The sequence below is a fragment of the Hibiscus syriacus genome, unplaced genomic scaffold, assembly GCF_006381635.1.
Source record: "Hibiscus syriacus cultivar Baekdansim isolate YM2019G1 unplaced genomic scaffold, ASM638163v2 tig00110670_pilon, whole genome shotgun sequence".
Classification (NCBI taxonomy): Eukaryota; Viridiplantae; Streptophyta; class Magnoliopsida; order Malvales; family Malvaceae; genus Hibiscus; species Hibiscus syriacus.
In genome coordinates, this window is record NW_024062818.1 from 169,451 (window position 1) to 188,544 (window position 19,094).

General features: G+C 34.8%; 1 protein-coding gene and 2 pseudogenes across 2 annotated transcripts; all 3 read right to left on the reverse strand.

The window, feature by feature from the left end:
* Positions 1-10,466: 10,466 nt before the first annotated feature.
* Positions 10,467-12,056, reverse strand: LOC120137431 (60S ribosomal protein L32-1-like). Of its 2 annotated transcripts, none has more exons than XM_039153179.1 (4): positions 11,925-12,056; positions 11,703-11,817; positions 10,871-11,052; positions 10,467-10,780 (listed from the first exon to the last, which is right to left on the reverse strand). In XM_039153179.1, exons 2-4 carry the CDS (start codon positions 11,790-11,792, stop codon positions 10,651-10,653), a joined length of 402 nt encoding a protein of 133 aa, XP_039009110.1. In that variant the 5' UTR covers positions 11,793-11,817; positions 11,925-12,056; the 3' UTR covers positions 10,467-10,650. The 2 variants fall into 2 exon arrangements, with proteins under 2 accessions (XP_039009110.1, XP_039009111.1); XM_039153180.1 differs by having other exon boundaries at positions 11,703-11,801; positions 11,925-11,967.
* LOC120137468 lies at positions 11,537-11,611 on the reverse strand (annotated as a pseudogene).
* A 1,218-nt stretch (positions 12,057-13,274) lies between the features above and the next one.
* On the reverse strand, positions 13,275-17,863 carry LOC120137429 (annotated as a pseudogene).
* Positions 17,864-19,094: the final 1,231 nt, after the last annotated feature.

The window sequence follows — 19,094 nt, forward strand, 5'->3', positions numbered from 1 at the left end:
TCAAGAAGCACTGGTAAAAGTGATAGCGAATAGTACAACTGTGGTGGTGGCACATCAATTGACGACTATCAAGGGATATACATGGAAACGTGCGGGGCTATTTGACATAACTGACACTCATTTTCTTTAATTTTTTTTTCTGACACCGTTTGATCAATATTTCCAGAAGTAGCACTTTTTCTGTTGAGTTGGTAAAGGCGCGTCCTCGGGGACGCGCTTTACCAGTGTTTTCGCTGAGTTGGATGCCACGTGTGGAAGGCGCATCTCCAAGGACGCGTCTTTGCCAACTCAGCAGACACGTGTGGAAAGCGCATCCCCGGAGATGCGCCTTCCATTATATGTCATAAATGTCCCCATCCGTTTTTCCTAACTATCCCTCCTCCTCCCCTATATAAACCCCCTCAACCATCCCTCATTCTTCACACTAAAATCATATTCTCCTCTCTTATATAACTCAAATTCTCCAACTATTTGAGTTTTAAATTTGTTATTAGTGGTAAGAAATTTATTTTTATGTTAGTATTTTTTTAAATAGTTATTATTTTTTATATTAATATATTTATGTAAATATTATTTTTTTATTAAAATAATATTTATATAATTATTATTTATTTAGAATTATTAATTTTTTTTGCTAATTATATTGTTTTGTCTACAGTTATAATGGAAAACGAAATGTTGTTGCGATTGGATATTGATCATATCTCCAGACATTTTAGCGATATGGTAATATTTTTTATAATTAATGTTAATATTTAAATTTATTTTTATTTTAAAGTTATTATGAATTTATATTAATTTTTATTTTTATAATGTATATTATTTAGGACTGATCGTATTTTAGAGACTTTTATTAAAAATCCACGTATACCGACACCGGAACGTATTTTGCCATATTTGGCTTCTGCCGGGTTCGGGTATATTGCAACAATTATAGGCGGTTACAAACTCGAATCTGTCCTAATTTCTGCACTGATTGAGAGGTGGAGGCCCGAGACACACACTTTTCACCTTCCATGTGGAGATGCGACAATTACATTGGAGGATGTCTCTATGCATCTGGGGCTTCCCGTCGACGGAAATATGATGTGGGCATTGTAGAAACATCGGGCACAATAGAAAAAAATGTCCAGCTCTGTTATCATCATATAATCGTTAACTCTTATGTAATTAATATTGTATTTAAATGAATGTTTTTGTTTCTAATAATTTAATGTTATTGCATTTATATAATTTGTCAATGTATGTACACCTAAATAATTTTTTAACTTTTAAATACATAAATATATTTAATATATTTATTTAATATAATAATTAATATTATTAGTTATAATTTTTTTAAAATATAATAATAATTCCACCTTCTAAGTAGAGAAAAATATTAAATTAAACAAATTAAAAGTTATTAAAAAATTTATGTATACGATGACACATTTCATGTTCTGATTGGAGGATTAAATTTATTAAATTAAATTTTCAATAAGACTAATTTTATAAAATATGTAAGTCTTGAAGATTAAATATGTAATTATACTAATTTATTAACTTATGCATCAATATTTTCGTTAAATATTGATATGAGATGACTAAATTGATAACATTTAAATAATTAACTGATAAAATTAATAGATCGATAATCAAAATCAAAAATAATAATATAACCATATGTGTAATATTATAATTTCATACATTTTTCCTATAACTACAATAAAGTCAAAACTGGTTTTCATATATTGTTATATCATATTAATGTAGATAATTCACTCCACCTTTAACACACATTAACAAATACATTTAATAATTCTTACATTATAATCGAAACATTTTACATAATATATTATTAATTTATAATAATAATAAAAATAAACTATTTATTATTAAACAAAATACGTGTCTGCTGAGTTGACAAAGGCGCGTCCCCGGGGATGCGCCTTCCACACGTGGCATCCAACTCAGCGAAAACACGGGTAAAGCGCGTCCCCGGGGACGCGCCTTTGCCAACTCAGCAGAAATGGTGCTACTTCTAGAAATATTGGTCAAACGGTGTCAGAAAGAGAAAATTAAAAAAATGGGTGTCAGTCAAATAGCCAACGTGTGGAGCAAGGTACCACTCAAAACCTGCTTCCAGGTAAGACATAGTACTACTCACCAGTTGTTGCTTGAAACTGTTGAAGCAAGTGTTTTTGTTTCATATATATATATATAGGTAGTGAATCATGGTGTTAGTGTAAAATTATTGTAGGAATTCAAGTTGGAGATTGAAAATTTCTTCAAACTTACCCATGAAGATAAGCAGCTTCTCTGGCAAACACCAGATGATAATGAAGGGTTTGGTCAATTGTTTGTTGTTTCAGAAGATCAGAAGCTAGTTTGGTCTGATATGTTCTATATAACCACGTTGCCACTCGATCTTCGTAAGGTTGACCTATTCGATAAACTCTCCCTTAAGCTAAGGTATCGAAACTGATTTCAAAACCGATATTTCGATAAAAAGTAGTGTTTACAAAGGGTATTTTGATCCAACAATTTCATGTTCTCGATGGTGCAGAGCGATGTCGGCATCGTGCAGATAGTATCATTCACCTCGAATGCCTGTTTTCTCTCAGATTTTGAGCGATGGGACATAGTACCGCAGCATTGAAAATAGAGCAGTTGTGAATTCAACCAAAGAGAGGCTATCAATTGCAGCGTTTTATAGCTCCAAGTTGCACACAGAATTAGGCCGTGCACTTAGCCTTATCGATCCAAATAACCCTGCGATTTTTCAACAAGTCCCGTTGGAGAAGTACTTCAAAGAATTATCTGCTCAGAAAGTAAACGGCAAAGCTTACCTTGATTTTACGAGAATCGAAAACAATAATGAAAATGAAAATTGAAAAACTCGGTTTCATTACAAGAGTGTACTCCTTGTGTCCTGGACATTGAATTGAAATGACTGTACTTTCATATAGAGTAAACTCAAATTAACAGTTAATGTTTACCTATGCTACAACGACCAATACCTTCATTCCCTGTATCCAAACTTTAAGTATGTCAATCCATGATTTCTGGCAATACACTCTGGCAGGCGCAGAATGCATACAAGTTCGGGTCTCATTCTACATAAACCATATACAGGTTCTTTAAACTTATTCACGTTAAATCCAATCTTATGGTGGATTGAGGGACGGAGATACATTGTACATGGAAGAGTAATAACCCTCTGTAATAAAATTTATGGTTAATTTCATTTTAAGTCGCATATAATTTTGAAATCATTATAATTAAACTTATTTTTCTCGAAAAAATTCTGATTTTAATTCATATTTAGGACCATGTTAGTTTCAAAATAATAAATTAAGTCTTGATCTTCAATTTTTTTGATTTAACTATTTAGGAGCATGTTTATTAAAATCTATATATACTAATGTCTCAACTATTTATAAAGTATAAGGATTAAATTGTAATAAACTAAAATATAATAACTAATATTGCAATTTTGAAACACATAAGAATAATGTTAGTAGTTAGACAATATTTACGTCGTATTTTGGGAATTTGTTTCCCTATTGAACTGCGTCTCTCCTTTCTCTTTCACCTTCTTTAATGGTTCTTTCTGTTGTAGAATTCAACTATCGGATAGAGTAAAATCGTAATTGATAATTTGAGAAAATAAAATAAAGATAAAGAATACACAAATTTTACGTGAAAACCTTTAAATAATATAGGGTAAAAATCACGGGCAAATGTAGAATAATTTCACTATGAGAAAATAAGAATTACAACTTCTCTCGATTTAATAAGGAAAAACAATGAAAATTATCTCTTGATAAAAAGGAGAAAACAACTCTCGAGAAAACTTTCTAATTTTTCTAGTGATGGAAGAAAGTTGAATGATTTTGGGATGGTTATGAATGGCAAAGGCCTAGGCTATTTATAGTTGAAGTTTAGAGATTAATCTTGTAAATAACCTAAAGTTAGGGACTAATTCAAAAATTTTACCTTTTCAATTTTCAAACAAATTGCAACAACAATTTTTGAAATTCAGCACTGTAAAATTTGGTGCATTAATACACCAAGAACTGCCTCATTTTTTTTTTTACTTTCAACAATCTCCCACTTGAATATTCGATTGGAACAATCATATCTTCACACCATTCTTTATACCTTGTACCATTCATGTTGATTACGTCTATAACAGGCCACAAGAGAATCGACACCAAGTAAATTTATCAGCATTGATCGTCTTTGTCGTGAAATTTGCTATGTGGTCTTTGGTATGAATTTCTACATATGTACCGTCCCTTCTTCCATATTTTCACAAACGAAATGGTAATGAGCTCGTATGTGTTTTTTCCTTGAATGAAATGTTGGATTCCTTGCAAGATGCAAAACGCTCTGACTGTCACAAAACAAAGAGCTCTTGATCGTGCTCGAGCTCCTCCAATAGCATTTTCAACCAAATTACTTCTTTACTGCCTTGTGTAGCTGCTACATATTCTGCCTCTGTTGTTGACGTAGCCACAACTGACTACAGTTTTGAAACCCACCTTACAGCTCCACCAGCAACTTTGAACATATACCATGTAGTAGATTTGTTTTTATCCAAATCACTTGCATAGCCAGAATCGACATACCCATCGATAAAATATTTTATCCTCTGTAACATAATACAACATTTTAGGTCCCTTTGATGCATCTCAGGATCCTATTCACTGCATTCCAATGCTCTTTGCCTAGATTCGCCATGTACTGATTAATCACTCCCACTGCTTGTGCAATGTCTGGTCTTGTGCATATCATAACGAACATTAAATTTCCCACTGCTGATGCATATGGTACTCGAGACATCTCCATCCTCTCTTATTCACTGCCAGGGCTCATATTGGAAGATAATTTGAAGTTAATAGTAAGAGGGGTAGAAATTGGCTTACAGTCTTGCATGTTGAATCATGACAAGATCTTCTTAAAGTAATTTTTTATGAAAGCCAAATCTTCCTTTTACATTTGTCTCGGTGAATTTGCATCCCTAAAGTCTTGTTTGTTTGTCCCAAGTCTTTTATTTCAAATTCTCTGGCCAGTTGTGCCTTTAAATCTTTAATAAGATCTTTGTTGGGGCCTACAACCAACATGTCATCCACATACAACAGAAATATAACAAAATCGTTATCACCAAACCTCTTGAAATAAGCACAAAGGTCTGCATTAAGTTTATCGTATCCAAGGCATATGATGAAGGAATCAAATCTCTTATAACAACACATTGACACATGCTTTAAACCGTACAGAGATTTGTTCAACTTGCAAACCAAGTTCTTCTCCTTTTTTTTCAAATCCTTCAGGTTGGGGCATATAAATCTTTTCTTCAAAATCTCCATGAAGAAAAGTTGTTTTAACATCTAGTTGCTCTAGATGTAAGTTTAATGTAGCACACATTTCTAAGACTACCTGAACTGTTGTTAGCCGAACTACAGGAGAAAAGATTTCATTGAAATAAACCTTTTTAGCATATCCTTTGACCATCAGTTTTGCACGATACCTCCACTTGATCGTCATCATTTCGCTTAATTTTTGTCCTCTGTAACATAATACAACATTTTAGGTCCCTTTGATGTATCTCAGGATCCTCTTCACTGCATTCCAATGCTCTTTGCCTATATTCACCATGTACCGATTAACCACTCTCACTGCTTGTGCAATGTATGGTTTTGTGCATATCATAGCGAGCATTAAACTTCTCACTACTGATGCATATGATACTCGAGACATCTCCATCCTCTCTTATTCACTGCCAGTGCTCATATTGGAGGATAATTTGAAGTTAATAGTAAGAGGGGTAGAAATTAGCTTACAGTATTGCATGTTGAATCGTGGCAAGATCTTCTTCAAGTAATTTTTTTTGTGAAAGCCAAATCTTCCTATTACATTTGTCTCGTTGAATTTGCATCCCTAAAGTCTTGTTTGTTTATCCCAAGTCCTTTATTTCAAATTCCTAGCCAGTTGTGCCTTCAAATCTTTAATAAGATCTTTGTTGGGGCCTACAACCAACATGCCATCCACATACAACAGAAATATAACAAAATCGTTATCACCAAACATCTTGAAATAAGGATAAGGGTCTGTATTAAGTTTGTCGTATCCAATGCACATAATGAAGGAATCAAATCTCTTATACCAACACATTGACACCTGCTTTAAACCGTACATAGATTTATTCAACTTGCAAACCAAGTTCTTCTTTTTTTTCTTAAAACCTTCAGGTTGGAGCATATAAAGCTCTTCTTCAATATCTCCATGAAGAAAAGTTGTTTTAACATCTAGCTGCTCTAGATGTAAGTTCAATGTAACATATAAAGCTCTTCTTCAAGATCTCCACTTGATCGTGTCCATTTCGCTTAATTTTGAAGACTCATTTGTTACCAATTGACTTTCTTCCTTGTGGTAGTGTCACAAGGTCCATGTATTATTTTTATGAAGGGTTCAATTTCTTCTTGGATTGTCGTCATTCACTGTGAAGCATTTGAGCTATTTATTGCCTTCTGGAATGTTGATGGCTCACCGTCCTATGTTAAAAGACAGTATGTAATATTTCCTTCTATAACATAATCTGAGTGCCAATTGGGATGTCTTTTCACACAATCTGATTGGCGAGTTATTGGAGCTTCAAAACTTCCTGGTTTTTCATCATCGTGTGTTGGTTCTGCTTCAGAAGAATCTCCTTGTTCAAATTCCTTTTCCACATGTATCTATGTAGTCTCTAACTTTTCAGTGTTGTCATCTTCTTATTTTTTTTTGTAGCTTATCTTCTACAAAGATAACATCCCTGCTGATAATCACTTTGCGGGCAGTGGGATCCCACAAGTGATACCCTTTTACTCCATAAGCATACCCCAAGAATTTGCATTTCTTGGATTTTGGATCCAACTTTAAAATTTCTTGGGCGTTGTACATCACGTACATAATACTTCCAAATACATGGAGGTTTAAATAATCAACAGGTTTATCAGTCCATATCTACATTGGTGTCTTCAACTATATTGTATTTGATGGAGCCTGATTCACCAAATAACAGTCGGTGTTGATTGCTTCTGCCCAAAATGATTTTTCTAGGCCTGTAGCCCTCAACATTGCTCTTGTTCTTTCCAACAAGGTCGTGTTCATCCGCTCTGCCATCCATTTTGTTGAGGAGTGTTTGCAACTGTGAACTATCTTTTGATGCATTCTTTCATGCAAAAATCATCAAAATATTCACTTGTGTATTCTCCTCCATTATCTGGTCTGAAACACTTAAACTTATTTCCATAATCAAATTCTACCTGCACTTTAAAAGCTTTAAAAGTTGAAAGCACATATGACTTGTAAAATTGTCAAAATACCGCTTTATTTAAAAAGCAATCAATTAACTTTTAAAACATAGTAATATAAATTACTATTCATTTATATTACTATTTATATATTCTACCAACCATATTAAAGCAATTTTATCAGAGTAACCATAATATTCATAATATGCATGCCACTAACAAATCAAAATAATATTAAGGATGTTTTACTGATATCGTATGTCGGTATAATTTTTCCAAGAGATATGCTCACAGTATTCCTCACTTCACATTCTTATATTTTTTTACATACACGTAAAAATCATCACACGATAAATATAACTTAATAAGATATTATAACAAATCAATGTGAGATACAATATTAACAACTTAATAAAATCAAAAGAATATAATTCATTATATAAAACTTTCGAAAGTCACAATTCGACTTTAATCAATCATTTTATCATCTTTAAAATCTGTAAAGACCAATATGATACATATTTGTAAAAATCATGACAATAAAATGTCAAATCACAATAATTAATAAAATATTCATTTTCTTTCAATCATATTTCTGATCCTCATAGCCAGTTCTTTCACGTTTCGAATTCGTAATTCTTTTTCAGATTCATAAATCATTTTCAGATTCAAAGCTCAATTTCATGTTCAAAACTCATTTTCAGATTCTTGACTTTTTTTTATCGGATACATGAATCGATGGGAATCTCTTCGGTTAATCTAATGGGAAGCTCCGTGATCATCAACGTCCCATCTTCGCCGTCTTCATCTTCATCGTCGTCGCGGGTTCATCAGATGGCGGAGAACGAAGGTGAGGATCGCTTGGGGATGGAGCTGGAAGGTAAGCTTTCGGATCGGAAACGTTTTAGTAAGATATTAGGACGCGAGGTGCCTCGATTGGTCGTTGATAATTTAGAGAACGGGAGAATGTTATCGTCGTTAAACCGTGGGATTGAAGAATTGGACGAAGGGGAAAAGCAATTGAACCTCGAAATCAAATATTTGGAACGGGAAGTTCTGATGTTGATGATCGCGAAAGGGTTGAAAGGAGATGAAAATTTGGGGAAAGTTGGAGACGATGAAGATATTCTGAAAGCGATGAAATTGACTGATGAATTGAAAGGATTAGAGATCGGAGCTGAAGAACGGGTGAAGAAATCTGGAAAGGGTAAGATTTCAAAACTTGATGTACCTAGACGTAAAGTGTATCCCAATAAGAAAAAAGTTGCCCAGAAAATTGAGAAAACCGGGAAAATGATCGACGAAGCCATGAAGGTGAGCGATGATAACGGCGATAAAGATGAGAAGAAATTGAGTAAAGAAGTTGAAATTCTGGAAGCGATGTTGGAGAGGGGAAGCTACGGGTTGCTCGATTTGCAGATGATGATGGAGGAAGTCAAGGCCATGAAAGGATCGGAGAAGATGGTGAGTGAGATCAAGGATAGGATGACTGAGTTGAAGTCCGAGTTATGGCAGCTGAAGAACGCCATTGTTGAGTTAAAAAGTACGAAAAGGAAGGAATTAATGGGTCGTGCGAAAAAGGAGGAAGAAAGTGAAATGAAATATGAGGAACGAGAACCACCACCACAAGAGTATGCAGAAGAAGAGGAGGGGGAGGAGGATAATGGTAGTAAGATCAATTGGGGTTCTATAATTGCATCGGTCGGAGCTGTTGCCATCGCCGCCACTGCCGTGTTCTTTATGGGACGGTCAAGCTCAAGGGTGGAGATTACATCGGAGAAGAACAGGCGCCAAAATGAATAATGTTAAAGCTTACTTTCAATAGGTGATATGTAGGGGTGAAATTAGGGTTCTAAATATATAAAATTTATCCCTTTTTTTTGTAGATGGTGGGAATTTTAAATTCTTTAAACTCTCAATTATTTGCATGTAAGTTTAAAAAAAACTGTTTCAAAAAAGTTCTAAAAAATCATATTTAAAAAAATCTAAAAAGATATTTAGATATCTATTTAATTCAATTTCAGATATAATAAAGATTCATATGATAATGGTATATAAAAGTTTTAAATATGCATATATAACATTAAAATTTATTTTATATCATATGATAATCGGATATTAGAATTGTACAATTAAAGTAATTATAAATTTATTCGTACTTCCAGATCTAATTTAGATGACCCAGAAACAAACAGCGTAACCCATAGACTAATGGTCCCTAAGATAAGCTTCAACGACGAACAATCTGTTCTCCAATTCGGAACCCATATCACTTCCAATCCTCAAAATGTCTGGCCATACAGTTGGCCTTCGACCACCACTGTATGCAGCTGGACCTGCATTTCTTGCAGCGTTAATGGCTGAGTGAATCTCCCCGACATGAACCTGCACGGGACTACCCCGCTGCCCTTGGAGAACCTCTCGTTGTTGTCATGAGTGGAAACGATTCTCATGGCAATTTTCCATCTGAGTTGGCCATACAACCGAGCTTTTGAATCCCATCCTCCTTCCGTCTATAATATTTCCTCCTTTGTCAAATAATTTCGCCGCAAGTATATCAAGCAACATTGAGAACTTAACTTAGCTAAGATAACTACATATTGCAGCAACATATATTGGGAACGCTTCTTTGCAGGTGAAATACAGAGGGAAATACGTCATCTTAGTAATTCGCTGATATTTGATGGTCAAAATTCAAACCTTACAGGTCCAGTTCCTGAAAACATCTTCGATATATCTTAATCGGAATGGATTCTCCTAGGAAACAATAGTCTTTCCGGTACTCTCCCGATTAACATATGTGGTAATCAGTCAAGGCTTGAAGTTCTTTACTTGGCCCAAAATCAGTTAAATGGTGAAGCTCCTTCCAACTTGGATGCCACAAGTTTCGGAATCTAGATTTTTCCATACACATTCACAGGTGGAATCTCGTGTAGCATCAGAAACTTAACCGGTCTCGATATGTAACTCTTAGGTAATAATGAATTGAAAGATGAAAAATAGAAAACTAGATCAGAAACACTCAGTGGCAAACTCCCCAGATGCATCACCAATGCTTCGACACTCAGTCTTAGAACTCAGCCACCATAGGTAACATTCATATATCAAACGTTTTCACATATCCAACCGACAAGAAACAAAAATTCAGATACCATGAGGTGACGTAAAGTAAAACTTGCAAAGTGTTTTTAAGAGCACGAGAATGTTTTAGAATTGTACTATAATAATGTTCAGCTCGCTGATGTCTAACAAAAATCACAGTGAAGAACATGATTCGACATCTAAAACAACAAAATTGTCCAAAAACTTAAAACCAACCTGAACAAACAGAGCTCATCAATAAATATAACCAGTACAAACTTTGCTTTCATTCATCCTCCTGGCTGCGCAACCTGGCAAGCTTGTTAGTAACGACAACATCAAGCTGAGCCGCTCGTTCCACAATCTCTTTTCTCTTCTTCGTGGAAACATCATGGGCAATCTCAGCACAGTACGTCCTGATAAGCAACAAATCACATTGATAACACAAACATAAATGATATAACATCGGTAATGATACTAATTCTTGGTAAGCTAACAACGGTTACCTGTGGTGCATCATCAAGAGTTCAAGCTCTCCAACATTGTGCACAACAAATTTCTTAAAGCCATTCGGAAGATAGTGACGAGTCTTCTTGTCTGAACCATAACCAATGTTGGGCATCAAAGTACATCCCTTGAACTTTCTTCTTACACGAGAATCAATACCCTTCGGTCTACGCCAGTTTGTCTGTCATCAATCAACAGGATAAACATGATAAGTAACACGAACAAAGTAGAATGAACATGTAAATGAGGAAAATCAATGTGATCAGGTATTTAGCATAGAAAGCTTGTGATTGAAAAAAGCTAACAGTGTCACAAGACCTAGTAAACGAATTTTGTTCGCCCTTAAAACGAAATGCCCAGTTACATACATATAAAAACTGGACATCAGATACCACAGGCGAGAACTACAAGAATTCATTGCAACTTCTTTTTGTAAAACAAAGAATTAAAAAAAAGTATACTTTATAAGGCTGAAGACCCCTATTGGAGCAATGGTAAACGGATCACTGGATCAGATAGTCGATCTATACTGAATCAGCATATAGAAACTCAGACTGTGTGTTAAAAGATCTATCTTCATATCCACACTCAAATTCATTAAAGAAATGGAAACCAGATAATAATTTATGAGCAAGTGAAGCTGCAGCTAGTAGTTAAAGAAATGGAAATCAGATAACAATGCCAATCACCGACACTGAATATATGCAAAGTAAGACTGGGGCGACAATATCATCATTTTTCATTTTTTTCTAAAAAAACTAAGCTCAAAAATAAAAAGGCTGAAAAGAAAAAATCAAAACTTAAATGATAACGAGGAACTTTTGATTATACCTTGACGGAGATTTTGCGATCGCTTTGGGGTCTCTTGAACTTCTTGACCCTCTTCTTCACGATCTTCTTACTTAAAAGTGGCACCGCCATTTCTTCTTTTTCTTCTTCTTACCTCCTTCGCCATTAACAAACAAACAAAAAAATTACTAAAGCCGATGGAATAATAAATCATTAAGAAATATAAATAAGCAAAGAAAGAGGGAGGTGTGCATATATGCTTACTGGGAAATTAGGGTTTACGTTGGCCGCCCGATTTTGCTGCTGTGAGCTGCAGCTGGTTATATATAAGGCTTTATCTTTTGTTTTTAGGTTGGTCGAGAGATACGGATGCTCGTGGGGAAAGATAAACGGTGGAAAATAGGTGATTATTTTGTTCGTTTTAAAGGTCTAATTTCGGCCTCAGCCTCTTTATTCTTCAGAATTTTAAACTTGGTCCCTTCACTTTAGTACCATAAGTTCTTTATTTAAGATTTATAGGAGTAATTTTATATTTGGGCATTATATTACCACGTTTAATTCATGAAAATTACCTTAAACTGATAATCTTTTGTTCTCAACTGTGTCAAGATTTTGAATTTTAAATATTAATCTCAATATCACTTTTTTTTATAAAAAAAGTATGTAAGATTTTCAAATTCATATAATTTTCAAGATAAAATATGTAAATAGTCCTTCAATTATAGAACATATTTATTGAATCTTTAGGCTATGAAAAATTATAAAATAATTATTCAACTTAAAAAAATTGATTATTTTTATTAAGAAAAATCTTAACGCGTGTGATGTGTTAGTTGATAAAATTAGCATAATAATAATTTAGCTCTAAATTTTAATTTAAGGGTTGATAGCGACAACAATCAATGATAAATGGTGATCGATGACATTGATGAGCAATAATAATGGGAATCTTGACTAGATTTAAAGATCAAATTGATTTTCTATCCAAAGTTTATGGATTAAATTAGTATATTATATAAAGTTAGGGTCAAATTAATATTTGCCTAAAATGTATAGGTTAAGATAAAATTTAACCAGTTTTACTAACGCGTCGGAGCTTAGGATTCAATAATCAAAATATAATGAATCGATAATGTAAACGACATTACTGCATCTTCGGCAGTGTCGAAAGTTTCAAGCCAAAGCCTGACCTTTTGCAAAAAGTCCTTGATCTCCCCATCTCCCCGATGGTCTCTGCCTAACTCCCAAGAATCTGCGGTGTCTTCTAGACGATTTCTTCTTCTTTCTCGAGGCCAATCCAGCAGTACTGATAGGAACTGTCATAGTTAAACTCTTCGTTTAATGGAACCTCTGAGTAGCCGACGTTCGGGTTTCTTATAATGGCAGATTTCGAGCGGCCGAGTATCTTTGGAATGCCATTAGTCGACAATAAAGAAGATGGCAAAACCTGGTGCTTAAAATATTGGGATGTCTACTGCAGGCCTAGTTTATATCGACTTAAATTGCATCCTTTTTTCTATTAGATTTTTCAAAGATTTTATATATACACACATGATGATGGTAGGATTGAATTTTGCTTTTCCCATGAACACAAAAGTTAAACATTGAGAATATTAATGAAGTCAAAGCAAAGATTTTCGTTCTATTCTGTTATTTCCATAACGCAAAGCTTATCCAAAGAACATGCATTTAGACAACTGAAAATCGTAGAATGAAACTCGTAGGAGTTGGGAGAGGAAGGTTCAACATCTACCCATTTTTTCTCGACTAGCTCCACATGCGGATTCGGCTTTGATATGGCATAGAATTGAAGATTATTTATCTTCCTTGTAACTTCTTCATTATATCCAACGAGAACACCATGCCAAAACCTTCCTCAACATCCTCCGTATGCTCGAAAATTTGAATGCCAATCTCCGCTTCCTTTTCATTGACCAACCCAAGGAGCAGCAGTGAGCTCTGTCCGATATATCTTGCACAGTGGCATACCTGCAAGATGCGAGCCGTAGAAACAAGAATCAAGGGAAAATGTTAAAGACGAGGCTGCTAAGAAGACAAGCATTGAATTATATAATGCATGCGCAAGAACTTGTTTGCGTGGGCAAACGTCACGAATTTAAGTGATGCTGTAGAAAGACATTCTACTTGCTTATCGGATCTATTATAAAGACATAAACTTGCACACAAAAGAAGCGTAACGCCTTTCCTTCTAACAAGTTACAGTTCACTTAGTTATCAACTTCACTACATCAATAAAGGGCAATAGATTACAGCCGAAAAAATTGGCAATGTGCACCTTTGAACTCATGGAAACAAAACCTACTTTTGGACTTGATTCAAGAGTCTCTTATGATATTTTCATAGAATTGGTAGCATATATTATTGACTAAAAGGTTTAGAGAAAGCATCAATAAAACAGTTTAAAAGCCTTAGTCTGTTCTTTTTCATGGAAAAAGGACTGAACTGGTTTAAAATATAACGAAGTTTATAACCTGAATATACTTTACGCCATTCTGGGAAAGGTTCTCCACAATGCTGTCAGATGAAAGCAAGCTAATGACTCCTCCAGAGCCAACTGGTGCTTGCAGTATCTCCCAAGGTGATTTCATCAAAATCTTATGCCTGTTTTGTTCCAGCAAACTGCTAACAACCGGCAGCCTCTCTTCTTCCAAGAACCAAACCTGTAATTTGGTTGGGTAAATAAAGGTGTTAGTTTACATATATTCATCAAACACGTAGGATAAAAGCAGTTCACATCTATCATTTTCAATTCCTATTTACGTCAAAGTTACAAGCATGATTGCTAGGGCCTAGCCAGTGAAATCCCAACATTATGGATTTTCTCATAGAGGGATCTCCGAATCCTCAAGAATTCGATGGAAAAATGTTCAGATCATAAAGATGATAGCCACGGAAAGCCAAACACCTTAGTAGAGTTGAAGCTAGAAATGAGAAAACTTTCTGGGTAGCATTGGGATTCGACCAAAACCAGAAGTTGGAATCAGCCAGTATTATTAAATGTTAAAAGAGTAAGTGCCTTGGAAGCTTTCATTAGTTGAAAATCAGACCCCGATTCCTGAAGTAGATGCATGGCTATCAAAACTTTCTCATTTAATTCTAATTTACACTCTGGGTGTGAAACACAACAAAAAGGAACATTTTGAAAACTACAGCTATCCGCACTGAAATATGATAGCAAAACCTACAGCCTGTAATGAACATTACAAATAACTTTACTCAGCACCTTGTGTTTTAGTCTTGTGAATCATTCAAAGACTACAACCCAGAGCAGAAAAGAAAATCACAAGATATTCCATGGCAATGACACTGATACTGACCTTTTCGGGGTCAAATCCAAAATAATTGTTACTTGAGAACATCTTATTCATAGAATTGATTTCACCGGCTGGACTAATCAAAACCAGTGGCGTAGATGAACGATGTTCTACCTGCAAGCATCGAGCAATAAGATTTTATATTCATAAATTGGAACTTCAGTATGAATTGCAGTAGCTTATAAATGAAAATTTCTGTAGCATGAACCAGTAACAACTGACAAACTAAGAAATTTTTCCCAAACGTAAGTTCTTATCTTGGCACCACCTTCACAAACCTCTCATCATCAGAAAGCAATGTCTGAAGGGAGGATGTTTCAGAATTATTCGTGCTCGTTGAGAAACCGAGATCAAGGTCATACTCTTTTCCCCAGTTCTTATGGTCACTCATAGCTAAAACAACAGCAACTTTGCCTTTAGAAACAAGATGAAGTGCCTTTTCGTGCAAAGTGAAATTTGTTCCCAGCTTCTCTCCACTTGTAGATGGAGTAAAACATTTTTCTGATATCTTCAGTCTATTTCTCACCAGCTTAGTCCCAGAAAGCGATTCAATTATACTCCATCTGATTCAAGAAGCAACATAGAAAGTAAATCACCATCACCGCTTATACAGTTCAGATAATGCCTTCTAACTGAAAGGATTCTAAGATGAAAACAACTGGGTTTTTGCCACCATATTTGAAACTGATGATGAATTTGTTCAAAAATTAAATGGAAGTTTGATAAGTGCAAATCGAGAAAAAATGTGTTTATACACTACATATACATATATAAATGCTTCACCTCTTTGAAGCTATCTCAACATTCTCCAATGCCTGCTGAAGCAATTTGGAATTGACATTGACAATCTGATCTGCAAGTAGGCTCACTTGTGACTTCTCTCCAAATCCGAACCCATGAAATACATGTTGCTGCTCCATTTCAATCAATTTCTTTTTTGCAGATATTAACCGCTTTTGAAACTTTTTTCTTTCTTTCCATTCCTGAAACATGTTGACAGAAGAATCAAGACATGAACCTGATTGATACAAAAATGTAAACACACGAACTGTGAAAAAAATGACAGAAGAATCAATGGAAGAGCTTGAGAAGATGAGCATATGAAATAAATATCAAAATTTCAATGTACTCTATACAAAAAAAATATTTACTTAATAATATACGGGAGAACAGAAGCAGAAGGAAAAATGCAATAAAGGAAAGTCCAGATGACAAGAAAATAAGTAAGCAGAATACTATTTTGGAGAATCTTGCAAGAAATGAAACAATGAATCAAGTAGATTACAAAATAATATTAGCTTACAAGTTGGCGTCTTTCTTTCTTGGACCTCTCATCAGTTCGTACATTTAGCTCAAGGAGTCCCCTTGGAGGAGTAATCAGCATTTCTCTTCTTTTCAAATCAACATTAGGAACGATTTCCTCGACAAACGGTACCCAAACAAGGGGGCCAGAATCATTAGCTTCAGCCAAAGTAGATGGCTCCTCACTTCCATTAGGCATAGGTACAGCTGAATTGAGCATGACATGTAACAGATCATTAGCTCCACTGTTGAAAACATTAACAACTGTCCCCACATCTTGACCAGTTTCCTGAAAGAAGGTGGTATATAGAAATCTTAAAATTAAGCCTCACCAATCATAACAAAGATTAACAAATAAAATAATCAATCATCTAAAACCATGAGAAAGAATTGAAAAGAACAAACAAATCAATATACTTATCACTGTAAAATAATTACAACAATAATAGGCTTTAGAAGGCAAATCCAAAAGTTAAGGTGTGTTGAAATGTGAAAAGAAAAATGATGCATTTATGGGAGTTGCCAGATTTGTGCATGGACTATTAAGGGCTAATGAGCCAATAAGTACATTACCTTGAGAATGACTCTCATTCCAACAAGATCGCGAGTATAAAATTCACCTTCTTCTAGATGTGGCCTGTCTTCTTCCTCGGCCAATAAAGTTGAACCTACAAGTTGCCTAGCCTGAACAACAATAACTTATCAAGATGAAAGCAGGGAAAGAAAAATCAAAGGAGATATCCAAAGTAAAGAGGCAAGCTTTCATTAAGATGTAAACAAATATAAAGAACAAACTTCTCTAATCATCTCACCTGGTCCACTGTTTCAATCCCACTGAAGCTAAGTATCCAACTCTTCTTTCCAGGATGTTCCCTTCCTTCAACAAGCTCTACTTCTTTAATTGCTTCTTCACCTGAAACTTGTTGCCTTAACCATCTTCTCCCAGCCTGGAAGTGAACCAATTTCATGATAAAAGAAAAAAAAATAAAAAATTTTAAAGACATTAAGCTGAGGCAGAGGCCAATAATAACCTTAAGAACATGTCCTACCTTGCAAAACCGCAGTTCAGGAAAATCAGTGTTGGATTTTATACAAAGCTCTCCCTGTAACCCATGAACACTGGATATGTACCCAATTTCAACAAAACCAGACACGTTGTTGCTAGCTTCAATAGTTTCTTCAGTAGCTGAAGTAGCCAAATTAATGTCAATAGACACAACGGTTGAAAAGAAATGAAATACAAACAAGCCAACAAATGTGAAACAAAAAAAAAGCTAAAGCCATTGTAAAGAACCCTCTAATTGAGCCAAAACTTCTGAAAATGGAAGTAAAAAAAGCAAGGTTTACCAGTGCTGTGCAGAGGAGAAAGGCCATGGCCATGACCGTGGAGACTATTCAATGACAAGCGGAGAGAAGAGAAAGCAAAGAGAGAACGAGAGAGGCGGCTTCTAATGGGAGGTGTGAGTGGACGACAAGTGTGAAAATAAGCCGGCGGTGAAGATATTGGAATTGAAGAACACAGAAGTGAAGCTTTTTGCATCTTTGTTGGGGACTAATGAGGAAGAACATGCGGCACCACTCATCTAATATTTGTTTCGCCGGATATTTTGTAATTAAAAAATAATAATTTACAAGAATAATACTTTTTTATATTTATTTAATAAAGGGTAAAGTATAGTAATGGTCACTGAATTTTTTTAAAGATTTCATTTAGGTCCCTCAACTTTTAAAACTTGCAATACAATCCTCCAACATTTAGTCCGTTTGCAATATGGTCCCCGACGTAACCGGCCGTTTGACGTCGTTAGACTGCTGTTAGTACGTTTGCAATATGGTCACTGAACTTTTCAGGCGCTTGCATTTAGGTTCCCCAACTTTTAAAACTTGCAACATAGTCCTCAATTTCCAAAACATGTAAAAAAATCCAATTCGTTCATGATATATCAGTCTCATAATCAATATGAACTTATTAAAAAGAATACGAGCTCACAGGATGCCGAAAACCACAAGTTAGATCAATACAATTCCAGTAAACTAGTATCAGCAGTCTCTCGAATTGAGCCTGGCGATTTCACTATGCGATACTCACAACCAATTCCCCGAAGAAGATCAAAAAAATTTAGCCTAGGACCATCTTTCACTTCTATTCTGATGGACTGAATATCTTTCATAAGGAGTAGTAAAAGTTTTGATTAAGAAGAAAAAAAGAAAATTAGATGGTTTTGGTTCAAAACTAACACTGAATATCCAGATTATTGACATGCATCCCAGAAGCATAAAAATTTCAACAAAAAACACACAATGTGAGCTGAAAATGGGAAAGTGCGAAAGAGGAAAAGCTTACTTCTGGATAGCCCAAAAGAGAAAATAAATACCTTTTTGCAAGTGAGGGAAGAGTCTAAGAAATAAACGCAATCAGTGTTGTGTTCCATCAACTCTTCCTCCATTTTTTTCTTTGTAAATAAAAAACTGAAAGACAAAGCACTGCTTGGGTTTATAATTTTACATGGCAGAAAATTGAAGAACAAAAACTAAACGATAGTGCATGTGAGCGAAAAAGACTGAGAGGTGAATGTGTTGTTTGAGATTTCATTATATTTGATCATCTGTTAAAAAATATTTAACCACAAGAATTAAATGAAGAAATTATTATATGACATTTATACAAAATAATTCTAGCTTTGTTGGTGACTTTCAACAATGATACTTAGTTCATCTTAGTAGTATTTGTCAACTCTGCATTTATAACCCCATTTTTTTCTCACAAGCATTTCATCGAACATCTATGCTTCACCTC

Excerpts from the sequence above, each read along its gene's own strand:
- LOC120137431 (XM_039153179.1), bottom strand. The coding sequence starts at position 11,792 with ATGGCGGTGCCACTTTTAAGTAAGAAGATCGTGAAGAAGAGGGTCAAG. Across the intron at positions 11,053-11,702 it reads ATCGCAAAATCTCCGTCAAG|ACAAACTGGCGTAGACCGAA; the intron begins GTATAATCAAAA and ends GATTGATGACAG. Across the intron at positions 10,781-10,870 it reads CTCTTGATGATGCACCACAG|GACGTACTGTGCTGAGATTG; the intron begins GTAACCGTTGTT and ends GTTGCTTATCAG.